At 52.1% G+C, this 24,151-nt stretch overlaps 8 protein-coding genes across 8 annotated transcripts; 4 read left to right on the forward strand and 4 right to left on the reverse strand.

Annotated features, from left to right (window-relative positions):
• Positions 1-863: 863 nt before the first annotated feature.
• Positions 864-1,784, reverse strand: QC763_117970 (uncharacterized protein; the record flags this gene model as incomplete). The annotated part of the gene is made up of 2 exons (XM_062908387.1): positions 1,660-1,784; positions 864-1,606 (listed from the first exon to the last, which is right to left on the reverse strand). Exons 1-2 carry the CDS (start codon positions 1,697-1,699, stop codon positions 864-866), a joined length of 783 nt encoding a protein of 260 aa, XP_062771479.1. The 5' UTR covers positions 1,700-1,784.
• Positions 1,785-2,328: 544 nt separating this feature from the next.
• Positions 2,329-4,030, reverse strand: QC763_117980 (uncharacterized protein). The gene is made up of 3 exons (XM_062908388.1): positions 3,417-4,030; positions 2,726-3,352; positions 2,329-2,664 (listed from the first exon to the last, which is right to left on the reverse strand). Exons 1-3 carry the CDS (start codon positions 3,502-3,504, stop codon positions 2,447-2,449), a joined length of 933 nt encoding a protein of 310 aa, XP_062771480.1. The 5' UTR covers positions 3,505-4,030; the 3' UTR covers positions 2,329-2,446.
• Positions 4,031-8,237: 4,207 nt separating this feature from the next.
• Positions 8,238-8,978, forward strand: PTR2_1 (peptide transporter ptr2; the record flags this gene model as incomplete). The annotated part of the gene is made up of 4 exons (XM_062905405.1): positions 8,238-8,241; positions 8,335-8,552; positions 8,630-8,803; positions 8,826-8,978. The coding sequence occupies 4 exons, from the start codon at positions 8,238-8,240 to the stop codon at positions 8,976-8,978; spliced, it is 549 nt and encodes a 182-aa protein (XP_062771481.1).
• A 3-nt stretch (positions 8,979-8,981) lies between these two features.
• On the forward strand, positions 8,982-10,022 carry PTR2_2 (peptide transporter ptr2; the record flags this gene model as incomplete). Its single annotated transcript, XM_062905406.1, has 2 exons — positions 8,982-9,369; positions 9,424-10,022. 2 exons carry the CDS (start codon positions 8,982-8,984, stop codon positions 10,020-10,022), a joined length of 987 nt encoding a protein of 328 aa, XP_062771482.1.
• A 230-nt stretch (positions 10,023-10,252) lies between these two features.
• On the reverse strand, positions 10,253-14,644 carry QC763_0021520 (uncharacterized protein). Its single transcript, XM_062905407.1, has 9 exons — positions 13,988-14,644; positions 13,824-13,911; positions 12,509-13,767; positions 12,280-12,431; positions 12,093-12,215; positions 11,945-12,024; positions 11,679-11,840; positions 11,189-11,586; positions 10,253-11,113 (listed from the first exon to the last, which is right to left on the reverse strand). The coding sequence occupies exons 1-9, from the start codon at positions 14,438-14,440 to the stop codon at positions 10,352-10,354; spliced, it is 3,477 nt and encodes a 1,158-aa protein (XP_062771483.1). The 5' UTR covers positions 14,441-14,644; the 3' UTR covers positions 10,253-10,351.
• An 837-nt stretch (positions 14,645-15,481) lies between these two features.
• QC763_0021530 (uncharacterized protein) lies at positions 15,482-18,016 on the forward strand (the record flags this gene model as incomplete). The annotated part of the gene is made up of 5 exons (XM_062905408.1): positions 15,482-15,830; positions 15,898-15,928; positions 16,022-16,582; positions 16,669-17,411; positions 17,625-18,016. The coding sequence occupies 5 exons, from the start codon at positions 15,482-15,484 to the stop codon at positions 18,014-18,016; spliced, it is 2,076 nt and encodes a 691-aa protein (XP_062771484.1).
• A 590-nt stretch (positions 18,017-18,606) lies between these two features.
• Positions 18,607-19,581, reverse strand: QC763_117995 (uncharacterized protein; the record flags this gene model as incomplete). The annotated part of the gene is made up of 1 exon (XM_062908389.1): positions 18,607-19,581. The coding sequence occupies one exon, from the start codon at positions 19,579-19,581 to the stop codon at positions 18,607-18,609; it is 975 nt and encodes a 324-aa protein (XP_062771485.1).
• A 1,369-nt stretch (positions 19,582-20,950) lies between these two features.
• Positions 20,951-21,694, forward strand: QC763_118000 (uncharacterized protein; the record flags this gene model as incomplete). The annotated part of the gene is made up of 1 exon (XM_062908390.1): positions 20,951-21,694. One exon carries the CDS (start codon positions 20,951-20,953, stop codon positions 21,692-21,694), a length of 744 nt encoding a protein of 247 aa, XP_062771486.1.
• Positions 21,695-24,151: the final 2,457 nt, after the last annotated feature.

Genomic DNA, 24,151 nt, shown 5'->3' on the forward strand with positions numbered 1-24,151 from the left:
GCCACCAGTGCCATGTCCTCTCCCGTTTCCGTTACCGAGAACGAGATTATCGCTCGTCCAGTTCGCAACGATGACCTCCAAGAGTAAGTTCATGATTAATTTACGATGACGCCGTCTTACACACTCCATCTCAATTCCAGCGCCGACTTTAGATAACATCATCCGTCGTCAGAGCAGCAACCCCAATGCCGCCGCCACCTTGCAAGCCTGGCGGTTTGACAGATTCTGCTCCCCGGTTGATGCCCAGGACTAGATCTGGAATCCCGTCAGCTGGACCGGCGGTACCAACCCCTCTGGTGCTTACCTCTCATTCTGGTCGGGCGGCGTGCTACAGGACGTGTACTCTGTGCTGCTGATGGGTTTGTGGGGATTGGGCTGCCGGTTGATGGTGTACGCCGGCACTGGCTGTTTTGGAGGGTTCTCGAGCTTTCAGGTGAACAGCTGCGGAAGTCGTAATGGGGCGTCAATCAAGAGCTTCAATTTTGTCTGCTGAGCAACTTATTGATTGGTCAGCAATATCAGGACCATGGAGGGTCCAGAAATGGGCAGAGGGTGGCGGAGCCTGGTGAGAAGGCGATTGTGAAATTCAACATCTTCACGTCGTCCTTTTTGCACATGGGGCTTTGGATCACTGATGGGGGTGCCAGAAGGCATTCAATTCATTGCTCCAGATCATTATCACGATTTCTTTTTGACGGATATACATCACATAACATTTCAATGAAGAACACAGTCTCTCGTTACTACCTCCAGTCTATAAGAATACCACCTGAAAACTCAAATCCCCCCTACAATCCCCACATTACCATCACAACCACCCCTCAAACAACCACAGCGCGTAAACACCCACCCCTACTTTTTAATCACCAAGGCCGAACCCCCCCATCCAAATCCAAAATTCCACTCTCCTCCCATGCCTCTTTATCCCTCTTCCCATTCACCACCTCCACCAACGCCCTCGCCGGATCCTCAGCACTCCTCGCGCCCCCCCTTTCCCTCATAACTCTCCCCTCCTCCCCCGTCAAATTCGTCACACACCACCCCGGATTAAAACTCGTCACCTTCCCCCCCCAACTTCTAAAACCATACCTATCACACGCGGCCAGCATATTCAAGGCCGCTTTGCTCATCCTGTACTCCGTGCCCGGGGCGTCACGCCAGGGGTACTCTGGGTCCAATCTGAGTGTAATACTCCCTTGTTCGGACGACACATAAATCACCCTCGGGTTCGTGGACTTCTGCAAAAGGGGGACTAGGGTCTCGGTGAGGACGCGGGGGCCGAAGACGTTGGTTTCGAAGGTGAGGCGGAGGTTCTCGAGGGTGGTGCAGGGATGGTGGACGATTATGCCGGCGTTTTGGATCAAGATGTCGAGGCGGGAGAAGGTGGACTCCAGGTAGGTTTTGGTGGCTTCGATGGTTGAGGTGGAGGTGACGTCCACCTCGATGGGGGTGATGAGGGAGAGGAGGGTGGGGCCGTGGTCGGCTTGAATTTGGGACAAGGCGGCTTGCCCCTTTTGAAAGGAGCGGGAGCCGAGGAGGAGATGGTAGGAGGGGGAGGATTTGGAGAGGGCGACGGTGGTTTCGAGGCCGATGCCGCTGTTGGCGCCTGTGAGGAGGGTTAGGAATGGGGTGGGGCATGGGATGATGGGGAAGACGAACCGGTGATGAGAATGATGGTCTTGTCGGCAGCGGTGGACATGTTGATGGTAGTTGCGGTGGACTGGTTTGAGTAGGTAATGTTTGAGGTTGAACTGATGATGCTGATGAGTTACAAGATAATTCAGTACGACAGACAGAGCTGGTTATGTAGATACATGTCATCAATCTGAATGACATAGAGGAGCCATTGGCATCGCCGGCATTAACGGCCTTAAACATGACGCTCGATTAACTTCTATCTTTCACGATCTCAGAATTGACGTTACAGATTCATCTTCTACCTATTGTTATTACATCTTTCGGTCTCGTTAATGCCGACTCGAATTTCATAGGATGTAAGCTGTCCAACCTGGAGGAAGAATGCCAAGATATTCAGGGTCCAAGATATCCCCCATTCTTGGCAAGCAGCCGGAGCTCCTCCGCCAAGACAACACTACCCCGCCAAGCCGCAGCTTCTCTCTGGACCATATCTGCTCCAGACGCAATGCGTACTTCAAACCGCTCAAATAGTCCTCGGAAGACATAATCAAATCGGGCTTCCAGGTTTCTTGGAAGAATGACAGTGTCAGAGTTTAAGGACTCAACGGAAAGAGCCGTCAAATCACCACGTCTGCCCAGCGCTCCATTCCTGAAATGATGTCAAAAGCCGCAGGCTAGGGGTGACACAAATGCGACAAGAGTGATAAATCCTATTGCTGTCTACCTATTCGAAAGATCAATTGTTTGCGTGTCTATGTATTCCACCGGGCATCTGGGTGTAACCGTTACCGTTACCCTGACAGCCAAATCAGTAGCTCCCAAGCATGACAGCCAACCGGCCCCCATCGTTCACGAGCACCATACCGTTGCAGTAACTTCCAGCGCGGCTGGCAAGATACAATATCGTGCCCGCCATCTCCTCCTCCCCGCCAAATCTTCTGGCGGGAATGAACCGCGGGTCGTCGCTGGATTCAGTGCCGGGGTCTCGACTTCCAATCAGCCCGGACGCGAGCTCAGATGGGAACACTGTGTTGCGCGTTTCTTGTCAGCCTCCCTTTCTCTCCCACAAATTACGGGCAAAACTCACATCCAGGTGCAAGCGCATTCACCCGAATCCCAAACCTCGCCAAATTCGAGCTGGCCTGCTTGGCAAGGTGCAAAACCGCCGCCTTACTCGCCGCGTATGCCGGCTTGGACGCTGGGTGACGACTGAAAGCAGCAATGCTACTAGTAACAATAACTTGACTCTGCACACTCGGCACATCACTCCCCTGCTTATCCCTCCGTCCAAAGACCTTACTTCCCTTCCCTTCAACCGCATTCTTATTCCCCATGTCCAAGAGTTCCAAAAACGCCACAATGCTGAAAAACGCACCCGTAACGTTAACATTCAAACAATCCGTCATTGCGCTCATTGTCTTCTCATCGAACATCTTCTGCCGAATCTCCGACAGGGACATGGAGGGGTCAAACCCGTTAGTGGGTCCAAGCACGCCGGAGTTGGCAACGAAGAGGTTGACGAATCCGGACTGCTCAGTAATGATATCGACTGCGGACTGGAGGGATGACGCAGAGGTGACGTCGCATTGGATGGGAACGAAGACGGAGGGGTTCTGAAGGGCGGCGGTGTCGAGGACGGATTTACGGCGGCCGAGGAGGTAGATCTTGGAGGCGCCGTTGGCGGCGAGGGCTTGGGCCATAGTGAGACCGATGCCTGGATGGAGGCGGATGGGTCAATAAAAGAGGGAAATGGAGAGGGGCGGACAAGGGGGAGGTACCAGTTCCGCCGCCGGTGATGACGGCGACCATACCCTCCACGCTGAAGAGCGAGGCGGCGTTGAAGTTGTTGGTGCTGTTGGATCCCATTTCGAAGTATTTGCTTGCCCGTCGCTTGCGTATCGAAATTGCGGAAAGACAGGAAAGGCAGGAGAAATCAAGAAGTTAAAAACAGATTCAGGGGCAAGAGTAAGTAATGTAGTTCGCAGGAGCTATGGCGCTTTCCAATAATGTCAGTAGTTAGCGTAGGGTGTTGTCAACATAGCATGACTTGTTAAACTCAGGGGTAGTCGGGACGTAATAATACCGTAATTGTAAGATCCAAGCTCTATTCAGGGAAACTTTAGAGCTTCACTCTAACGCTTCTCCCTTTTGTCGTTCTATTCCGGAACTAAGAGATGGAAAGCCCGATCCTTGTCCGGAACGCCGATGTGTCGGCGAAAGAGTGGCATCGTAACAACAGAGACAATCATTATGGGATCGATGAAACCAGCGTTAAACACGTTTCCAAGTTACTCAGCATCGGACTTTATTTTGCAGTTGGCTCTTCCAAAATTTCGTTGTTCAACGTGTGCGACTGTCGTTGATTCAAGCTTTCGGCTCACTCCACCCCCGGAGCCGAGTGTGTGGGGATTCCCGGACCTCCGGACTTAGAGCCCCACTAACTCCGACCACATGCCGGCAGCTGCCACCGAGCATGCAGGAAGGGGATTCTGACGGCTGTTGTCCGATGGCGGAACTGTCAAAGAATTCACCTGGATCAACAAGTCCAAATGAAAGCAGGTATCCAAAACATTCAGTTTCTTGCAAAGTGTTCTACGTTAACCAAAACCATCACTCCTGCGAGGGCCCATAGGTGGCCGCCCATGCATCGTACGTTGGGGAAAGCATCAACTGCTGCAAGTGCCCCAACAAGGCCAAACGTCAGGCAACGATGGTCAAGGTGACAAGCCCAATGACAGCAACCAGAAGGATGACCCGATCGTCCTAACCTCTGACGAGTCTGACTCGTCAGAAGTGGAGGAAGTGGCTGCTCCCACCCCACAGAAGCGCACTGCCAGCCAGATGGGAGCATCGGAGAATGGAGAGACTGCCAAAAAGAAGGCCGGTCCTTCCCGCAGTAATCTCTCTGCTCCTGCGGCCGATGCCGCCTCGGCTGGCCATAATCTCGGCACTCCTGCGTCCGAAGCCGGCCCCTCCTTCGGCCAACCCGGCTCTTCACGTGATTCGCACTCCCCCCTTCCTGCCCGCAGCCAGGGACAGCACACATGAACGATTTTGAGTATGGAGGTTTTCAGGAAGAAAGACCAGATCGAGAAATTCCAGGAGCAGGTTAATGAGTTGCTTGACAAGGCCTTGGCGAGGGAGTCTGAGATTGAATTGTTACAGAAGAAGGTCGACACTCTCACACAGCAAAAGCAGGATGATCAGACAGCGGTTGCGGGCGAAAGGACGAGGAGTGCTGCCTTAAAAAAAGAGATTGACACTCTGCGCCAGCAGATGTCTGATCAATCCCAAAAGCTGTCAACTGCCACCGAGGTGCCAGCTGTCCGATCTGGCATGACAGCAGATGCTACCGTTGGTGAGGTGAACGAGTTGAAGCACAAACTTGCTGAAGCCCAGCAAGCTCTTATCACGGCTAGGAGTGAGCAGAACTCATTAGCACAGTACAAGCGGCTCAAGTCCATTATTGACGAGTCGACTGCCACCAAGACCGCGCTGGCCAAAGAACGTGCCAGGGTGGCAGAGCAAGAAATCACGATCGACAATCTTCGTATGGAACTGGAAATCGAGCAGAGCATGTCGACTGCCAACGACAGCACCATAACGGAGCAGCAGGGCACAGTTGCGGCTCTCAACAGCCAGCTGGCGTCCCTCCAGCGTCAACTTGCGGACGGTGCCAATAATGAAGTGTCTTATCCCAGCAGTGTCTCGTCCGACAACGATGTCTCCTCCGGCAACGATGCCTTGAATAGTGTGATTGAGCACCAGGGGAACCTCATTCAACAGTTGAAGGGTGAGGTTGCCACCCTTGAGCAGCAACTTATACAACGTCCGGCCACGTCCGAGGAGATCGACGAGTTGGTAAACAGGATTAATGAACAAGAGGCGAAGGTCAACAGCCTGAACAAGTCAAACGACGACTGCATACAGGAGATGACCAACGTTTCTGGTGACCTAGTCAGCACTCAGAACGAACTGCAAACAGTCAGAGCCGAGAGATATGAGGCCATCAAGAAGCTCAACAAGCACCCAGATCAGATCGCGAGCTGAAGAAACAGACCGCGAGCCAAGAAAGGTCTGCCAACACCACTGACCTCGAGAAAAAGCTGGCCTCTGCAGAGAGCAGCTTGGACTTGGCCAACCACCAGACCGAGGAGCTCAACGACAAGCTTCAGGAAGCGGAGGTCACCAATGGAGACCTTAGCACTGCATATCAAGATTTACAGGCCCTGGCTGATGGTCTCAGGGCTCAGCTTGAGACACAGTGGGAGAACGACCCAACGGGTAACGCTCAGCGCGATCCATTGAAGAAACTCCTGTCAGAGCAAATAGATCAGACCAAGCGGCTAGAAGGCGAGCTGAAGAAACTCAAAGAGACCTTTTCCATGGCCCAAGCCGAGATCGTGGCTCGAAGTGAGCACTTCAGGGAGAATGCCGAGAAGGAAAGGCAGGCCTTCCGAGACGAGAAGGATATATGGAAGCACGATAGGACTGAGTTGGAGGCGACTATTCAGCGCATGGCCAACGACCTCTCGAGTCTGCAGTCGAAAAGTGATGGGGTCCGCAATCAAGTCGACAACCACAACGGCAGCAATGGTGCCGAAGCCGAACAGCTGTCTCCGGCCAAGTTCAAGGCCCTCAAGCAGGCCCTCGATATTTGCCAAAATCACATGAACTCCGTCCAAAGCGAGCTCACAACTTCCAAGAAGAAGATTGAAGAACTCGAGGCCAAGATCAAGGAACTTCAGGAAAGGCTGCTGGCTGCGGACAAGAAAGCGAAAGACGCCGAGACAAAGATTGTTAAGGTGACCCAGCAGTTTACCAGCTACAAAGAGCAGGCGGCTTACCTCAAGGAGCAGGAGAAGACCCAGAAGGACAAGATCCCCGAGAGCCGATCTCGCAACCCTGAGTCTGGAAATCCACTGCAAAAATACCTCGACGAACGGCATGAAAGTGATCAGGACACGATCTCCAACCTCCGTCAGGTTATCCACAAACTAACCCAGCAAGTTAAAGAACTGCTGGACAAACCGCTAAGCAGGAAAAACTTGGATGCTAATGCCATTTCTGAGGGAAAGTCTAGTCTGACCAAGCTAAGTATGGAGAACGCAGACCGGGTGTTTGACAAGCTCAAAACAGAGCAAGTTAGAGTCCTCTAGCTCATGGATGAGAGACAACAACTTAACGTTCAAATGCAGCATCTAAAGCAACAGCCGCACAGCAATGGCAACGTAAAGGACAAGGATAGAATCTCCCACCTCGAAGCGGAGCCCCACGCCAAGTCTCTTAACAGTCTGCGCAAAGGGCTATACAGGTGCAGCAGTTGTGTGCCCAACTTCAACAGCAAAAAGCCACAATCTCGCAGCTCCGGACGCACAACCAACAGCTTTCCCTTGTAGCTCAGAAACTGCAAGTACGGCTTGATACCCTTGGCAATGACCACTCCAAGGCCAAGGAGCGAATCACCGCCCTCGAAGCGAAACTTCAAACCAATTCGTTGCAAGTCTCCCATCTGACCAACCTCAAAGCCATCCTGTGTGACCAAGCCGACGCCCTCAAGGCTGACGTTACCGAGCTCACCAAGGAGCGCGACGACCTCCACAAAGATTGGCGTGCCGCCGCTGACGAGCTGAACTTCGTGACAGAACTGATGGTCCTGGTCGACAATGGCGGACACCCGGACTTTGCGCACATGCAGAATACCTTGGAGCCCAAGATAAAGGGGCTCACGTCCAAACTTTCTGAGGCTATCAAGGCGAGGCATACTGCTGTGAGGATAAAGGCCGCGGCGCTGGAGAAGCAGGTGCAGGTTCTGGAGGGGATTTTGAAAGAGAAGAATAGGTTGGTTGAGCTGGCGCTTGGGCTGGCGTCGGGGGGTAGTGGGTCGCCTGAGGGTGATGGGGGTGAGGAGGAGTTGCAAGATCCAGATGATATGGATGCAGATGCGATGGAGGTCGATGATTCAGACATCGTCAACAACCCAGCCGTCGAGACTGATGATGTTTCCCAACACACGTCCGCCCAGAAGCTGTTCAGGTCAACTGCGCTTGGTCGTTCGACCCGCAAAGGTGGACCAACTCACTTTGTCTTTTCGTCATCAAGAATGCGGTTACGAAGGAGGCCAATCCGTCAGATGTCTCGAAATTCCCCATAACTCGTCAAAGGGTCTGTTCTCGACGGTTGCTGGATGTCGCCCCGGACTTGTAGGGAAAGATCTTTCCTGTCCGTGTTCCTGTCACTAAGTCATCTTCGTAAACAATGGAATCCCACCTGGTTTGCTGCAGGGAGAAAAAGACGGGACCCTCGAAACTGCTAGATACGGCCGGAATGGACGGCTAAATGTCGGAATTTATGGTGGAAAAGTATAGATAAGGACGAGGGAGCACCTGCCAACCTGAGGTCTTTCGACCTTGGGGAAGGTGCAATCTCTCACTGCTCCAGCTCAGACGATGTGAGGAAGGTCGCACCTTCCTGCTCCACTCTCTCGGTCGATTTCCATTCCTCTTTTTCCCTTTGCTGCATGTTGTATAACTGAAGGAAGCGACACCTGATACTCCTTCCCCAAGGCGAAATCGGAAACAGCCGCTACAATCATCAAAATGGGTACGTGATTCTTCTTCCTGTCACTATGATCCGACTTCAGAGTCGCCACCCCAAAAAAGAAAACAGATTGATGATTGACAAGCCGCGCAACAGCTGATACCGCCACCACGGCCATCCGGGCCTCGATCGGAGACATTCACAGAGTCAGCACCAAAGACGTACCCCAATACGGCCCCCTATATGATGCTATCCACGATCAGGTCAGAGAGACGGTCAATGGCCTCGTCTTGCCCACCGAGGAGGAAAAGGCGACCCTGCCCCCACATTGCAGGCAAGATGCCGGCTTCCTGTTACTACCTCTGCGCCGTCGAGTTTGCCGAACGCGCCTCGTACTATGGCTGTTTCCAAGTCTACAAGAACTTCATCCGCGCTCCCCTCTGTTTTACAGTATGGCAAGACGTTGATACCCTTTGCCATTTCTCTCTACATGTTGGCCATCGGCGCAGGTAAGGAAGTAATTGCACAAGATGGCCCATTTCAGGACTACTCATGTTTCGTAGCCCAGTTTAAGCCCAACATCTCCCCTATGGTCATGGACCAAAGTCCGCACAAAGTCGCACATGTGATTGAAAATGATGTGCGAGAGAGTCATTGTGGACCCTGAGGCTTCCTTCAACAGCGTCATGCTGTGGTTCTACCTTCGGATCAACATCGGCGCCTGCTTTGGTGTTCCCACCGTATACCTGGCCAAGATCGTCGGCTACTGGGTGGCCTACCTTGTCCCGACCATCTTGTAACTCATGCTTCCCCCGCTCCTGTGGTACCTCAACCCGAGGCTCATCAAGCAGGCACCCGGCGGCTCTGATCTGCCCAACGTCTTCAGGGTGCTCGGCGACTGTCTTCGTCATGGTGGCATGAAAAGCATCGGCCGCAGCGGCTTTTGGGAACAGGGCAAGCCGAGTGTGCGCACTGCTGCTGGCAGCACAAAGGAGTACGGATACGATGACGAGTTTGTCAACGATGTTAGACGAGCCTTTCAGGCCTGCGGGATCTTTGCCTTTACGCCCATTTATACTATCAATGATGGCGCTCTTGGTGCGGCTTCCAATGCTCTGACGTCTAGTCTGGTTACCTATGGCTTGCCCAATGATTTGCTCGACAACCTGAACTCGATCAGTATTGTCGTTAGTAAGTTATCCCCTGCAGTTTCCCGGTTACGTTGCTGTGCTGACACCATTCTAGTGGTCCCGCTCATGAACCACGTCATCTACCCCATTCTACAGAAGCGAGGCATCTACTGGGGCCCCATCAGCCGCATGACTTTTGGCTTCGCGCTGTGCACCATTGGCTCCTCGGGCTTTGCCATTCTGCAACATTACACCTACCAAGGGTCCCCTTGTGGTTACAACGCGACGACATGCGCCGAGATCCTCCCCAAGGGTTCGAAGACAATTTCCGATATGTCCTATCTGTGGCACAGCATACCCATTATCCTGACGGCCATCTTGGAGATCTTTGTCAATGTCATGGCTTATGGAATTGCGTACAGTCGGTCGCCCAAGAACATGAAGGGGCTTGTCTCGAGTATTAATCTGTTGATGACAGGTGTGGCTCCTATTGTCGGCTTGCTCTCCGCGCCAGCGATCAACGACCCAAATTTGGTGGGTGTGTTTGCCACGCCGACGATTCTAGGGGCGGTGTCGACTGTGGTGTTTTATTTTACGTTTAGGTATATTGACAGGGAGGATTTTGTGCTCAACACAGGAGATGAGCTGGGGACAGGGAGGCAGGGACCGACTGTGGACACTGCAGGCGAAAGAATTTTCCAGCGATGCGAATAAATAAAGATGCGACTGACAAAACGATGAAAGTTGGAAGGTACAGCTGGAAGAAAAGGCGCAAAATGCAAAGTTTGGGACAAGCTGTGATCAGCTTCAACTTAATTTTCTGGCTGGCGCTTTTGAGTTCTTGACATAACGTCCTTCTTTCCACAACACCACTGGGCGATAGCTGGGCGAAGCCACTGCAACACCACTGCAACACCACCACCTCGTGACGCTATACGACCACCAGGCCCCGAACAACAGAAAGATGGAGTTTGGAACAGTTCCAACGGTTTTCAAAAAGTAGTGCAGGTCCATATTTTTCTCTTTGGTAACTCCACAAGCCCTCAATCTTCAAACTTGTACTTCCAATCCGGAATGCTATCTTCAATCTCCTTGAGCTCCTTTAGAACTTCATCTCGATATACAGTATCTGGATGCTCGTCGTAGTACTCACGGATCGCCCGAATATGGTCTTGGGCCCATGTCCGCGCAAATTCTGACACCTGGGAAAAGTAGTGCGGGTAGAACTCGTTCCAATGAGCCGTCAGCCCCTGCGCTTCCAACACATTCCGTTCAATCAGGCCGAGCTGCTGATAGATGGCCGACACGGCACCGTCTAGCTGTGTCACGACTTGATCATCCCGCACATACTGGAAGACGCCACGAGTTTCGCGCAGCGGATTGAGGAAGCGATTAACCGCCGTCTCGTCGCCGTCTTGAGCGTTGTCCAAATACTCTTCAAGTATTTCCTCAGACATCGGACGGACATATCCCTCGATTCGCCCCTTTTGTGCATTGACGGCTGCGTGGAGGAAGGTGAATGGCGCCGGGTTGCGGTTGGATCCTATTGCCTCGTAGAGGCGCTCAACAGGCCGCCTTATATCCGAAGAGTTGGGTGTAACGGGAGGCAAGCCGGCCGGAAGCCCGTTCGCGTTATTCCAGACGTTCTGCCAGAACTCGGCTCTTATGCCAGGCGTCCTGGTTTGCGGTCCTTCGGGAGTGAGTTGCCCAATAGGTCGACCGTTTCTGCCGATATATCCGGCGCGTCTTGGATTCCAGTGTTGACCGTGGTTGGCAACTGCTGCAAAACGGGCTACTGCAACAAGCTGTTGTATTTGGCATTGTTAGCAAGTGGACTGATTATGACACAATCACAGACAATCCAAATCTGAACCCCTCACCGGCAGTGGGTGTTCCACTTGGAGGTTAGGGGGCAACGTCAAGTCACCACCCTCCTCAATGGGTCGAGATTCGACCCTTGCATTATCGCAGTTTTGTGAGTGTACATCGTAATAGCGATCCAAGAATCCCTGCTGAGCAAGCCTCCATAGTGCCCTTCCAGTGACGTAGGCAAGGGACCACTGGGTGATCTCTGCTCCGTTGGTCGTCCACCAACTGAACTTTCTCGGTGCGGTTCGCTTTTCAAGAACCACAATGCCTCGCCTTTGTGTGATGAGGTCAAACTCCCCATCATTGTCAATGCAGGCAGCAGGGTCCAGGTCGCAGGTTGTCTTATCACAAACCAACGGTGGTGGTAGTCGCTTGCTGACTTGACAGCACATGGACTTTTTTCTACCCCCTGAGTGGTTTCCCTATTGTGAGTATCGAGCCATATTTTCCCCTTTCCTTTTTGTACGTGGCCTGTTGTTAAGGAAAGGCGTGTGGACTTACAGCTACAAAGGTTCCACGAGCTGCCGCCCGCATGGGAATCCACCTGTACCTCCGCCAAGTCCTTACCATCCTCTTGCATTTTGCAGTTGCTATCTACACACTCCGGGGCACTACCTCTCCACGTACACGAATGCAAAGGGGTGTCATTTGGGCAGCAGTATTCTTGTTGAAGATGCCGTAGTACTGATCAGTAAACCAAAGACACCTGTCATAGTGGTGATGATATGATGGGCTTGCTGAACAGGCAAGGTAATGAATGTACTCACTGGGTTCACCACTCATAGGACAAGCCCCCTTTTTGGTAGCCAGTTCTTTAAAGCCAGTACCACAGTCACCCCCACCGAAGCTTTAATGTTGAAGCGATGGTCAGACCATGACATTGGAAACGGAAGCTCACAAATGAGATCTACATACCACGTGGTCCAGTAGCACCCATCGATCACTGTTTTCCAATCACCGGCCTCACAGCAAAACACCTTGTTGCCCCTGGCGCAGACGTAGGGGTCGGACTCTCGATCCTTTTCGGGCCCGCCGCCCCTGAGATTCTGGTCAGACAGGTCGACAGTCAACAAGACGACTGAAAGTACACGTAGGCACTTACCATCTCGAATTCAACACCCTCGCCTCGCCGGCATGACACTGACCGTTACAGTCACCCCATATCCCTCCATCATTCCCGCTGCCACGCCACACACACTTTTGAGGTGCCGTGTCCTCGGGGCAGCAAATCGGCTTGCCTTCATCTTCCTTACCCTGGAGATCGGTAACGGCGATTAGTATAGTAGCTTACAGACCAAGGCCAGTTTGAACAATGGAATTACAGAACCTACACAGCCATCTCTATCCCAACCAACCAAACTCTCACCCTTCAAACATCTTAGGTCTCGGGCCGGCTTGCAGTCATATTCCTTGATGACCCTGCACCCCTGCCCGTTCTCGCCTTGCAGGCTGTGGGCAACGTTTTTGGAGGTCTGCGCCAGCGCCACAACGCCGTTCAAGGAGGTGTCCACGTGAGAGACCTGATACCCTACCAGCCCACTCATGGCAGAAAACTTGTCGTCATCCGTATCAACAGCCCAGATCATGCTGCCACCGAAACCAATCCGGTTGGCCCATTCCTTCTTCAGCTTAAAGGTCTCGGCGTCATCATACGAGATCCACTGATCCCTGTCAAAAGTAAAATACTTGACGGCCGCCTTGCGGTCGAACACGGGCTTGATGTTGGGAACCTGCTTGAGGATGGCCTGGATCTCGTAGTACATGAGGATCCCGGCCTCCTTGGAGCACGGGCCTTGTTTCGCGCCGCCGCTGAATGGGCAGCCCGGGGTTGAGCACCTGGGGTTTTCGAGCTGGAAGGATCGCCCGTAGAAGCCATAGCCGAGGACTACCTGGTCGGGCCGGACGCCTACACGCCAGAGAAGCTGGGCGGCGAGGTTGATCTCGGTGAGATTGGTGTGGGCCTGGGCGATGGCGCCGATGGGGTTGTTCCGGTCCCAGGTGCCGTGAAGGTCGTAGCTCATCATGTTGGCCCAGTCGGCGTACTGGAGTAGGCCGGGGAGGTCGAACCATCGGAGGTACCAGAACGAGGAAGGGATGGTGAAGGTGATGCCCAGCCGGCGCGGGGAGGCATCAAAGGTTGACCGCAGGGTCTTCAGCAGCAGCACAAAGTTTGGGGTGTCTTCGGGCTTGCCACCTCTGTCAGGGGCTCCCGGATATTCCCAGTCGATGTCTAAGCCGTCGAATCCGTATTTGTTGAGAAACTTGACGACGCCGTCGGCAAACTTTTGGCGGTTCGATTCCGTGCTAGCGATTTCACCAAAGAGTGGTTGGGTGACCGTGTCATTGTCTGAGAATGTCCAGCCTCCGACTGCCACATATACCTTGAGGCTTGGATTGAATTTCTTTGCGTCGACTGTCAACTGCCACAGATCTTCGCTAGTTTCGTCGTCCATGGTGGTAAGTGCATAGCTCCGCGGTTCGATGAAAGCAAAGGCGTAGAAGAGGTGTGTGAGCTCCGTCAGAGGGAGATCGCTGGGGGATTTCTGATTGCATTTCGATCGGTAACTCCAAGACTCATAGTATCCGATTACTGGCACATCGTCAGTCTCCAGTTATTCTATTACTGGTATCCTAACAAATTCTTACAGATATCCATGGATGCATTCTTGGGAGAACCGCCCGGTGGTTGCGGTTCCAGAACACAATTTGACTGACACCCAGGCCGACAAAACTCCTAATTAAGTCGGATACTCTATTATCAGCATCCGTCCTCACAGAAGACGAGAAAGGAGAGGCATTAGTCCCTGTACCTCTGTCGTCCCACAGAACCCATGCTCGCTGCAACAAGCATTCAGAGGGCAAGTGGTTCCGGGTATCTTTGCGTACTGCCCGCATGGGGCTTTCGCATCACAATTCGAAAGACATCCTGTGCCGCAATAAGCAGGGGCGTAACCGCAGTTTCCCGATGGACCGCAACACGCTCCGTTGGAGCACGGCCGACCAGGACCACATGTATAGGGGTCATCAACGAGGACTCGTGCAAAGCCGGCGGGAGGCTGTCCAAATGCTTCCAAATTGTTGGAACTAGCGGTCGAGCGTGACGCTGTGGTGTCGTTGCCGGTAACGGGCAAACGTTGTCGAGCTGTCAGTTCGGAATGACTTGACCGGTCCTTTGGGGCGTAGCTCCAGAACTGAACGCTGACAATAGCCAGGAAGAGGAATAAAGCAAGCCATATGTGTTGCTGTGCGTTCAATGAGCGCATGATAGAGTCGATTACGAGCGTGTCTGCGCCTGATAAGTGTTCAGTCTACTGACGGGAGACAAGCTGTCTAGAGGGTGTAGAAACTGATCAATAGAAAAAGGTAGAATATAGAAAGCCACGAACACAGGGAAGATTCATGTGAGTGGCTCAGATGTCTGGGTGTCATGGGGCCTTACCAGACTCTCAGTTTGTATCTGGCTACTCTGAGCTACGGTCTATCACTTACGAGTAACCGGCAAATGGCTGTTCTGACGGCAGTTATATGATCAGATCGCTTAAGGACATGGAGGGTCTCATCAGATACACAGTGTCTTGGATTATCATCAAATTGCCATCCATGCTCGCCTAACCATGGATCGATTGCTCTGTAATGTTTATAACTATGACAGGGTAAAGATGATTGGTCAGCTCGTATTTTACCTATCTCTGGTTTAGGTCATTCTCCATATGATCACTATACACTCGCATTTGTCGCTTACGTGGTCGACGAAAAGTATCAGCTAATATGGCATGAAATTTTAGGTATGTCTTACACGGATAATTCAGGGTCAAAAGGGGTTCGGTGAAGTGAACATCATCTCTCTTTGCATTCTGGACAGTGTGTGTCACGGGGCGCGCCAAAGGCTGCATGCGCAGCGGATGAAAGCTCGAGGAGCATTGGGCAAGGGATGAATTAAGGGGATATGCGCGGTTCCCCTCTTTCTTACATGATCTAACACATGCACGGCAATGGTGGCATCCCGTCATGTACCACAACCCACAACTATGCCGTATCTATTTTACATTCCTTTTTTCACCGGTCGGTTACCGGTAGAATTCCGCTAGAGGTATCAGAGTCCGAAGGCACTACCTCGTGTTCGACTCCCCGACATCCTTGTGATCGTCCAGACCGACAGATGAATTCTTCAAAGCTCGTTCAAGTATGGCAAATGCACCCTGCGAGAAAACGCTTCTTCAGACCATATAGAACATCAGCCCTTCAAGAGCTATCAGTTTTACTAGCTACTTATTTGAGCTTGAAGGTTCCAACGACGGAATAACATGGTCATTTCACGATCCGGATCGACTGCGAATACACTCAGCTGGTTCGTTGGTCTCCTGTCGACCTTTACCATTGCAATCGCTCAGCAATTCAGCGATGGGCTCCTCGGCTACCATGTCTACCCAGGGCTGAGTGACCAGTGTGCCGAAGCTTTGAACACAACCATCACAAATTGCGCAAGCTTTCTGGCCACGGTTGCTGTCGACATGCCCCGTCTTGACTCGAGGTCTCTTGAGACTCTGTGTACCGCGACATGCAGGTCCTCCCTGTCTTCCGTCCGAGGGACAATCGCCTCGCGCTGTCGAGGCAATACCGATGTCCTCGAGATAGAGTCAATCGTTTATCCTGGTGCGGGTCTCTGCTTTAGGGGCAAAACCTCGAAAAAGAGCTTCACTAAGACAGGATTCTCAAACAGCCACGTTCGTGATTGACAGGTTTCTCTATGCGTATGATATTTCTTGCGCAAAAGACAGGTGAGAATTACTATGTCGATCTTATTGTGTAATCCGGATGATGATATCCTGCTGACCTCGTGACAGGAACACCGGCAGGTTCTGCGATCAGATCTATATGGACGCCCTCTCAAACGGCACGGCGTCTAATGGCTGCTCCGACTGCGCTTTGGGTGTTGTGAGTAGACAATTGAACTCGCCTTTTGGGTATCACCCCGATTTTGCGAACGACTTTCGTTCCAAAACGTCGGAGTGCGGTGCCACGGGTTATACCTTTACCTCGCCAGCACCATATGCCATCAGCACGAAGCCCAACACGAGCCCGACAGACATCCCAACATGCGTGTCGCCATACACCGTCCAAGCAGGAGATACGTGCGACTCGATTGCGGTGGCCAGGGGTGTCTCGACTCATAGCGTTGTCAAGGCCGGCGGTACGGATCCCGACTGCACTACCTTGCAGGTCGGCGTGAAGCTGTGCTTGCCAGAGCCGTGTAAACTCTATCGTGTTCAGTATGACGATACATGCGAGCGTATTCTGGCGTCTGTCACTGGTTTGCAAGCGCATGATCTTCTAACTTGGAACCCCAACATCAACCCACTCTGCACCAACCTGGGATCGATGGCGAAAAAGCTCATTTGCATCAGGCAAGTTCGGGTTCACCCCCCTGATCAGGATGAACAAGTTGATTGCTTTATGGACCGAGTGGCTGACAGTTGGTCTGCTGCTACAGTCCCCCTGGCAGGACTTTAGACGAAGTTACCAGGATAACGACCCTGCCTCCAACCACTACGCAACCTCCTGAAACAGCCGTCCCTCGCCCAACAAACGCCAAAGCCGAGTCACACACCCGGTGTGGCAGCTGGTATGAAATTCAAGAAGGGGACTACTGCCAAGCCATCTCCATCCGCCAGGCCATCCCCCTCCAAGACTTCTTCTTTCTCAACCCATCCATCAGCAATCCCGACTGCCTCAACCTCTGGCTCGAGACTTCCTACTGTGTCAAGCCAGTAGGCGACATCAACATGTACAGCGACTACCCTTATTCCACATCCCCGGTCTACACGCTCACTTCGTCCAACTACGTCACAACCACCGCTTCTCTGGTTGACAGGGTGCCGCCCATCCCCACTCCCATCATCTCGCTGCCTCTAGCACCTGGCTCGCGGACAGCAGCCGACGGCTGCCTTGGGTTTGTCAACCATCGGGTCGTCGTTCCACAGATGGATCAGTCCCTGCAGACGGATGTGCCCCCCTTGACAAACATGATCAACAGTTGTGACTACGTCCTAGGGGCGTATGAGGTCCACCTCGACGAGTTTCTGTCCTGGAATCCCAGTCTGGTGGCAGTGAGTCCTTGCTACCTGCAGGCTGGGTATAGGTATTGTGCTGCGCACCGAAACGCTACAGGCGAGTGCCTATTTTATGACGAGCTTACACCAAACCGACAGAACAATTTGCTAACATTTACGTCTCGTTTGTAGCCGAACCGTCAAGGGCCAACCGCACTTGTATGGAGGTGGCAAGTTCTCATCCCGGAACCATTCCGTCCTGTTCTTGCTATACCGTCTTGAGAGGCTGGGATGCCAAAGGTTAGTTACAGTAGCAGTTTTTTGCTCGCCTTTCCCCGTCATAAGAAAAATATGATTGGTAATCCAAAAGAAACTCACTATTTTCCTATTATAACAGTCTACCCTTGCGAAGACATCGCCCTGGACCACAACATCACAGTGAGCGACCTCATGACCTGGAACCCCTGGATAGGACCAAGCTCGTCCGTCTGTGACACGGGCATATACGCCAATCTTCCCGAGTCTAGCGAGCGTCCGATCTGCGTGGGGACAGGGACAAGAAGCAACACCAGCTCTGTGACGTCAGCACAAAGGACGACGACGACAACGGCTAGAAGCACTACTCCTAGCCTCACAACCTCCGATAGTCCAGGCGCTCCTACGCAGACGGGAATCGTGGCGGGTTGCCGGAAGTACTACATCGCGCAGGCAGGAGATGGTTGTTGGGCCATCGCCAGCAGCAACAACATCAATCTCGATGACTTTTATGGGTGGAATCCAGCAGGTTAGTACTCACAAGCTTGCACTGGAAACAACAGTGGAAACAAGACTCGTTAACGTTTAAATTCGGTAAATGTGCATTTTAGTCGGCAAAGACTGCCTAAACCTCTGGCCAAACTACGCGTACTGCGTTCAGGGCCCAGCCTCCATGACTTCCCCCACTCAAGTACCCACAACGACCACGGCTGGCGGGGTGCCGCCGCCGGGACCGACGCAGGACGGGGCTAATCCGGCGTGTAAGAGGTGGCACACGGTCGTTTCTGGGGATGACTGCGCTGCTATCCAGCAGAGATATGGCGTGCCGGATTTTGCAACGTTTCTTCGCTGGAATCCTAGCATTGGGTCTAACTGTGAGAATCTATGGTTGGGGTACAGTGTCTGTGTCGGGGTTTGAAAGGAGGGTTAGGATGCATGTAAAGATGTGATTCAGCCTGCCTTGGCCTGAAAGGTATGCTCAGATATGATTCCCTCTAAAGGGTATTAGAGCACCTACGCAGTGTAGTGGACCTCAATTCGGAAAATAACAGGAGTTATCTGCATCCACCACCGCATAACACATAGACCACTTTCCCCAGAAACTGCCCAACCCCCGAACAACATCAAGATGCCCACACCCTCCCAGACTCTGGCTTCGTCCAATATATATACCAATTGTCGGGATTGTCCATCTCCACCCAACTCGCCGGCCCAACCATGCCCACACTGATCCTCATCCAATCGTCCAAATCCCACTCTTCTCTCTCCTCTGCGCTAGCATCCTCCGGAGGCATCATGCGACTGTCCACCCACCCTCTCACAACGTTCACATACGCTCCATAATCACCCCCCTTACCTGAATCCATTCCCAAGCAACTCAACAGCGCCTGTTCATCAGCCTCCAAAAAGACCTCATACCTCGACCCTTTCGTACCCAACCCGCCGTCTTTTGCCACCACCACCCCTGGGTCTTCACCCTCTACGAAGGTTTTGAACTTCCCCCTCAGTTGATCTCGATCCGCACCGTCGAGGGTCGTGGGGTCGGAAACAAACCGCCAATCCATCTTGTCAAGCACCTCCGGGTCATCGCCAACCTCGTCCTTGCAATTCGCAACGATGATCCGCTGCAGCATCTCCCACGGGGCGTCTAGCTCGGGCTTGTAGCAGGTTCGGTAAACCACCCATCCCCATTTGGACCCCTCAGGACCGAGGAGCCACTTGATCTTTTGGGCGGGGGAGGCGTCCTCCCACTCCTCTCCGGAGATGGCCTGCTGCCGCTCCTCCTGTCCTTCTCCTGGGGAAGAAGGCATTGCGGTGATTATAGATGATGTTTTTGTGGTGAAATGCCGACTCGGAGGGAAGAAGGCAGGATTTGTTGCTCCTGCTGCTGGCGATGGTGCACGTCCTGCGAGGAAGACTGCCACTTCGGCTGGGGAGACCTGGGGGTGATTGATAAGGAGAGGACGATTGCCGGGGTGGTGATGTGATGAGACACCAAAACGAGAACGAGACCCGTGTGGAGCGCTGGGAGGGACGAAACGTCGAGCGAGTGCTGTCTGGATGGTAGCGCGAGTCCGAGAGTGACAGTGGCTGCGCATCTTTTGCTAATGCCAATCGAGACTTTGCAATGACAACGGTGCGTCGTTCGCGTTCTTGTTTTTCTTTTTTTTTTCTGGAAAGGGGAGAAGGGGGTTTATGTGTCTCGGATAAATCCAGGAGGGGTTGAGCTTTCCCGGCATTTATAGAATTTATCATGAGGTCACTATCTCTTTCTCTCCTCAGGTTAACACCCAAAGCGGAGGAGCACAAAGGTGGACAATTCAGTTCAGTGACTTCATTAAAGGTATACTTCTAAACACTTGATTCGCTCAAACCCCATGAACCTCACGATTACAAAGTATCCATTTCAACTTTGATCGATACACAACATCTTCATGGCCCTCTTCCCCGATCCAAAAATTCCAACAGCCCAGTATTTGGCTTACCGGGCGTTCAGCGCTATATTACAGGGCTTACCTCACAAAACAGCGGCGCGCAGCTCGCTAGTTGTACTTTTTGCCAGCCAACGAACCACCACTTGAACCACTACCATGGTCACATTTTTTATTTACACCACAACGCCGACAATCAACAATTGTTTTTTGCTCTTTTCCTCACCATCACGCACGCGTATGATGAGACTCACAATGATGCAACTCAAAACCTACGCTACCTGGCAGAACGATGAGAGCCGGTCAAATATCTTAAAACATAAGCTAATACCAAGTTTGTCGACGTTAAATAAAAGAAAACATTTAAAAGCCCGTATTCTTTTGGTCTACCTAGGACGCGGCTGCATAACTACGTTGAACGGTCAATTCCTAGCATCTCCTCAAAATCCCAACTGAACCAAAGTACCATCTCAAATAGAACAGTAACAAACATTGAAGACCTATTCGAGCTTAATATAGCATCAAAAGATAGACGATTCAAGAAACTCAATAATCCTAACAACATTCCTCGCCCCTTCTTCTCAACTTCAACTTCTCCAACATCCCATTGGCTCCCGTTCCCATTACCAAACCCGCCCCCAAACCGTCAGTTCATCATCCTCAACTCTTGGCATCTCATTCCGAGTCTCGAATGCGAGAGCGCGGCCCACTACGCCGATCTGGTAAGGCGCACTCTCCCAACCCCTGTTGTCCCCTCGTAAAGATAGGGATAATACGCCCAAATCCCCTGCTAAACTAACGGGTTCCAGGCAGTTGGTTCGTTAATTTCCCATATTTTTGATACATAAAACGAACGACCTGCACCGCCCTGTTCTTGCATTGCCACTACCACTCCTCGCATCATCATCTGTCATTCCTTCTTGTCGATCTTTTTGGTGTATTTCATTCTTTTATTTCCCACCCATAAACATTCCCCCAAATTCAACTACAGTTGCCCAACGCATATTATCAAAAACAACAAAAGACCAAAATCAAAATGCTCACCAAAAGCCTCCTCATCTCCGCCCTCGCCGGCGTCGCCCTCAGCACCCCGGCCCCGGCCATCACTCCTGCGCCCATCTACCAGCGCCAACAACAATCCGACTCCTCCCTCACCCTCGAATGCCAAGCCCAGTATGAATCCATGATAGCCCGCGCCCCCAACCCCTCCAACGACTCCCCCGTCATCCAATGGCTCAACTCCGAGGACATCCTCCGCATCGTCGACTCCGAGGACGTCAACAGCCTGTGCTCCGCCATGTACGGCGACGGTGGCCTCAAGCCCCCCGCCTCCGTCGCGTCCGCCTGGTCCAGCTACATGTCCGAGGCAAACGACTACGCGAGCTCCATGGCCGAGCCGGCTTCTAGCTTGAAATCCAAGTGTCCCGCCACGATTGGTGCGGCCATCGCGCTGCTGGCTATTACCGACGAAAATTCGTGCAAGACGGCGTACGCGGCGTACTCGAATGTCCTTGATGGGACTACGGAGGGTGGCTCCAGCCCGACGACGACGACGGGTCCGGCGAGGACCACGACGTTGAGCCCTGTGCCGACGGTGACGACTGGCCCGAACCCCGAGGATGAGGATGAGGGGGGAAATGAGAATGAGAATGTGGAGGAGGGAGGAAATGCACAGACGACTAGCACCTCTACGGCTGGCGGTGCTAGGGAGACGGGATTCGTTGTGGTTGCCGCTGCGGCGATGGCGGTGGCGGTGGCTGGTGGGATGGCTGCTCTCTAGAGAATGTTAGTGTTTGTAAGATAAACGAGACGATGGTGGAATAATAGAGTCATACCTAATATCAGAGAATTACACAACACTCTTCCTCCTCCGCCGCAGGGGCTTCTGAGTCAACCTCAACTGGAGGACCCAACGCTGTAGTCGTCCGATAATACCTAGCCCATGATGGGCTTATCACCTCCATGCCGCCTTGCAATCCCCATGCAAGGTTTCTGTCGGTTAAGTTGTATCACTGAGCCCGGCTCATCAACCCACAACTTGAAGGGGAATACGTATGATGCCGGGCGAGACATGAATGCAGCGACCAAGTCCCGGTCTAGCATCCTCAGGTGAGTGACGTCGGTCCACCAAGGCGCGGGATTCATCTTGACATCTTGGCTCCACAAAGAGCTTAGGCCAACCTGGGCTGGTTTATTTGGGTCTGCAGGATTTCTCGGTTTGCCTTTCCATAGTTAATATCAATCAACACTTTTATACCAACATATAATTCACTTGTGCTATTCGCCCAGGTGGGCGAACGCAAATAGGACCCGCCCGGGGCGAGTTCGAGTGAGCAAGCAGGAAATTCAAGCGCGAGTGAACAGCTAGAAGGTTTGAGCGAGAGTGAACAAGGTACCAGGGAATTTAACTGGTACTAGGAAATTTGTAATATAAAACCTTCCGGAGAGTCAATCCTTCCTCTTCTTTTTCGCACACTATCACTCCCGCTTCTAGAGATTCTTTTCACCTCAGTCAACCATCAACTCAACCACTCTGTGAAACCGTCAAAATCCACAGCCATTCCCTCAACATGACTGCGATGTCTTCTTCGAACAATTTTGCAAGCGAATCCGCCCAGAAGACCATTGAAGTCATCTTCAAGCGTGGCGTTGCTAGCTCTGGCAGCTTTAACGCTGCTTCAAGTCGCACACCTCGTGCCCTTTCTGACATCATTTTCAACACTAAAACTAGGGGAGAGTCTGCCAATGAGAAGAAGTACGTGATTGTTTAGAGCCCTAATCTACTTACACAATATGTGTCATCAATGCTGACTGGCTGAAATAAAGTGCTGGCGAAAGTAGAGCCTAAACGCGAATTTAGTGGCGTAGGGCCTTTTTGAGAAAGAAGCAAGACATTTCGACTGGGATCCAATGGGATAATTGGTCGGCAAAAGCGAGAGGATAATGGCTTTGGCGAAGAGATATCAATGACAGTAGGTCATTGCTTGATGGGTGATACCTTGTGAAAATCAAGCCGTGCGTGGAAGAATACCTATTAAATTGGTATAAAACTACGCGAGTGATAAAACTGTATGTAGTAAATCCAAGAGAAAGCAAATGAACGTAAGATTGAACCGAGCCTGATTATCTACATTCCATTCTCATACTTCTCATATGCTCAAAACCAATCTCGTTGACTTCCACTCCGTCGCAGTACACATAGTCATTATCCCAAGCTTCATAACCCCCACTAGTCAATGCACCTTGGGGTTCCACCCGAGCTGGTGCAAATCGCAGTATCACAGTCAGTGATTTTTCCATACACCTCTGACCCTAATGTTACCGTTGGCACAGTACCCCCTATCATGAAAGGTAAAGCTGTCCACATCGCCGGTCGAGATTCTGCCCGGGGGATTAGACACTCAGTTTTAGTCTGCTTTGAAGCTGGATAGTGCGAAGTACTGGCCTCATCAGTCATTGGTGTGCTACCTTCGCCTCAAATGTCGAGGCGAAGCAATTTTGAGGCATTAGGGCCGCAATGATTGCTCCGTAAAGGATAGTACCCCAATCGCATCGGACAAGACGTTGAAGCTCAAAGCTCTTGCCATATCCATTTGACTGGCCATTTCTGTCAGTCCCTGCCTACCTTAGGTTAAGCTTCCCTCGAAAGAGAAGGCAGACATTGTTGGCCTTTAATCCTCTGGTTACTGACTCGCTCTGTGTACGATGCTGCCAGTGCCAACTGGTTGGTCATCGGACCATTGGAAACACTGCCAGCTTCCAGCTGGGAATCATGCAGTTGCACAACTGCTCTCCGCATATGAGACCGGAGGAAGGGTCCGTGGTAGGCTTTTGTCATTTATCCCAGTGTCAGTTCGCACCCCAATGAGTTTAACACTTGTGATAGCTCCGTTGGAGTAAATGCTAATTATTGATATTATAGATCGCAGATCATTGAGTTCCTTGGCGGGATGTTCATGATAAAAAGGCCCATTTGCAGACCTCCCTGTTCAGCGACCTTGTTATCCACCCGAAACACACCCCCTGACATCTTCACCTTAGCACATTTGCTTCCTTTCCCAATCATAAATGCGGCGAGACGGCTAATGGCAGCTTCTTCAAGGCATTTCCTCCATTGGCTATCTATCTGCACAAGCAGACAAATCTCTCCAGCTTGCGCATGTGGGGGTGAGGCCTACTGCAGAATGCTTGGAGGCCCAATAGGAAGGTAGTCGGGCGTTTGTATCTTCCAATATGT

Source organism: Podospora pseudopauciseta, chromosome 1 (genome assembly GCF_035222475.1).
Source record: "Podospora pseudopauciseta strain CBS 411.78 chromosome 1, whole genome shotgun sequence".
NCBI lineage: Eukaryota > Fungi > Ascomycota > Sordariomycetes > Sordariales > Podosporaceae > Podospora > Podospora pseudopauciseta.

What these genes read in the sequence shown, in the direction of transcription:
- QC763_117980 (XM_062908388.1), bottom strand. Translation starts at nt 3,504, where the DNA reads ATGGGATCCAACAGCACCAACAACTTCAACGCCGCCTCGCTCTTCAGC. An exon ending in CATCACCGGCGGCGGAACTG is followed by an intron (nt 3,353 to 3,416) that starts GTACCTCCCCCT and finishes GCCTCCATCCAG; the next exon opens with GCATCGGTCTCACTATGGCC. An exon ending in GAATGCGCTTGCACCTGGAT is followed by an intron (nt 2,665 to 2,725) that starts GTGAGTTTTGCC and finishes CGCGCAACACAG; the next exon opens with TGTTCCCATCTGAGCTCGCG.
- QC763_0021520 (XM_062905407.1), bottom strand. Translation starts at nt 14,440, where the DNA reads ATGCGCTCATTGAACGCACAGCAACACATATGGCTTGCTTTATTCCTC. An exon ending in GAATGCATCCATGGATATCT is followed by an intron (nt 13,768 to 13,823) that starts GTAAGAATTTGT and finishes ACGATGTGCCAG; the next exon opens with TAATCGGATACTATGAGTCT. An exon ending in AAGTGGAACACCCACTGCCG is followed by an intron (nt 11,114 to 11,188) that starts GTGAGGGGTTCA and finishes CAAATACAACAG; the next exon opens with CTTGTTGCAGTAGCCCGTTT.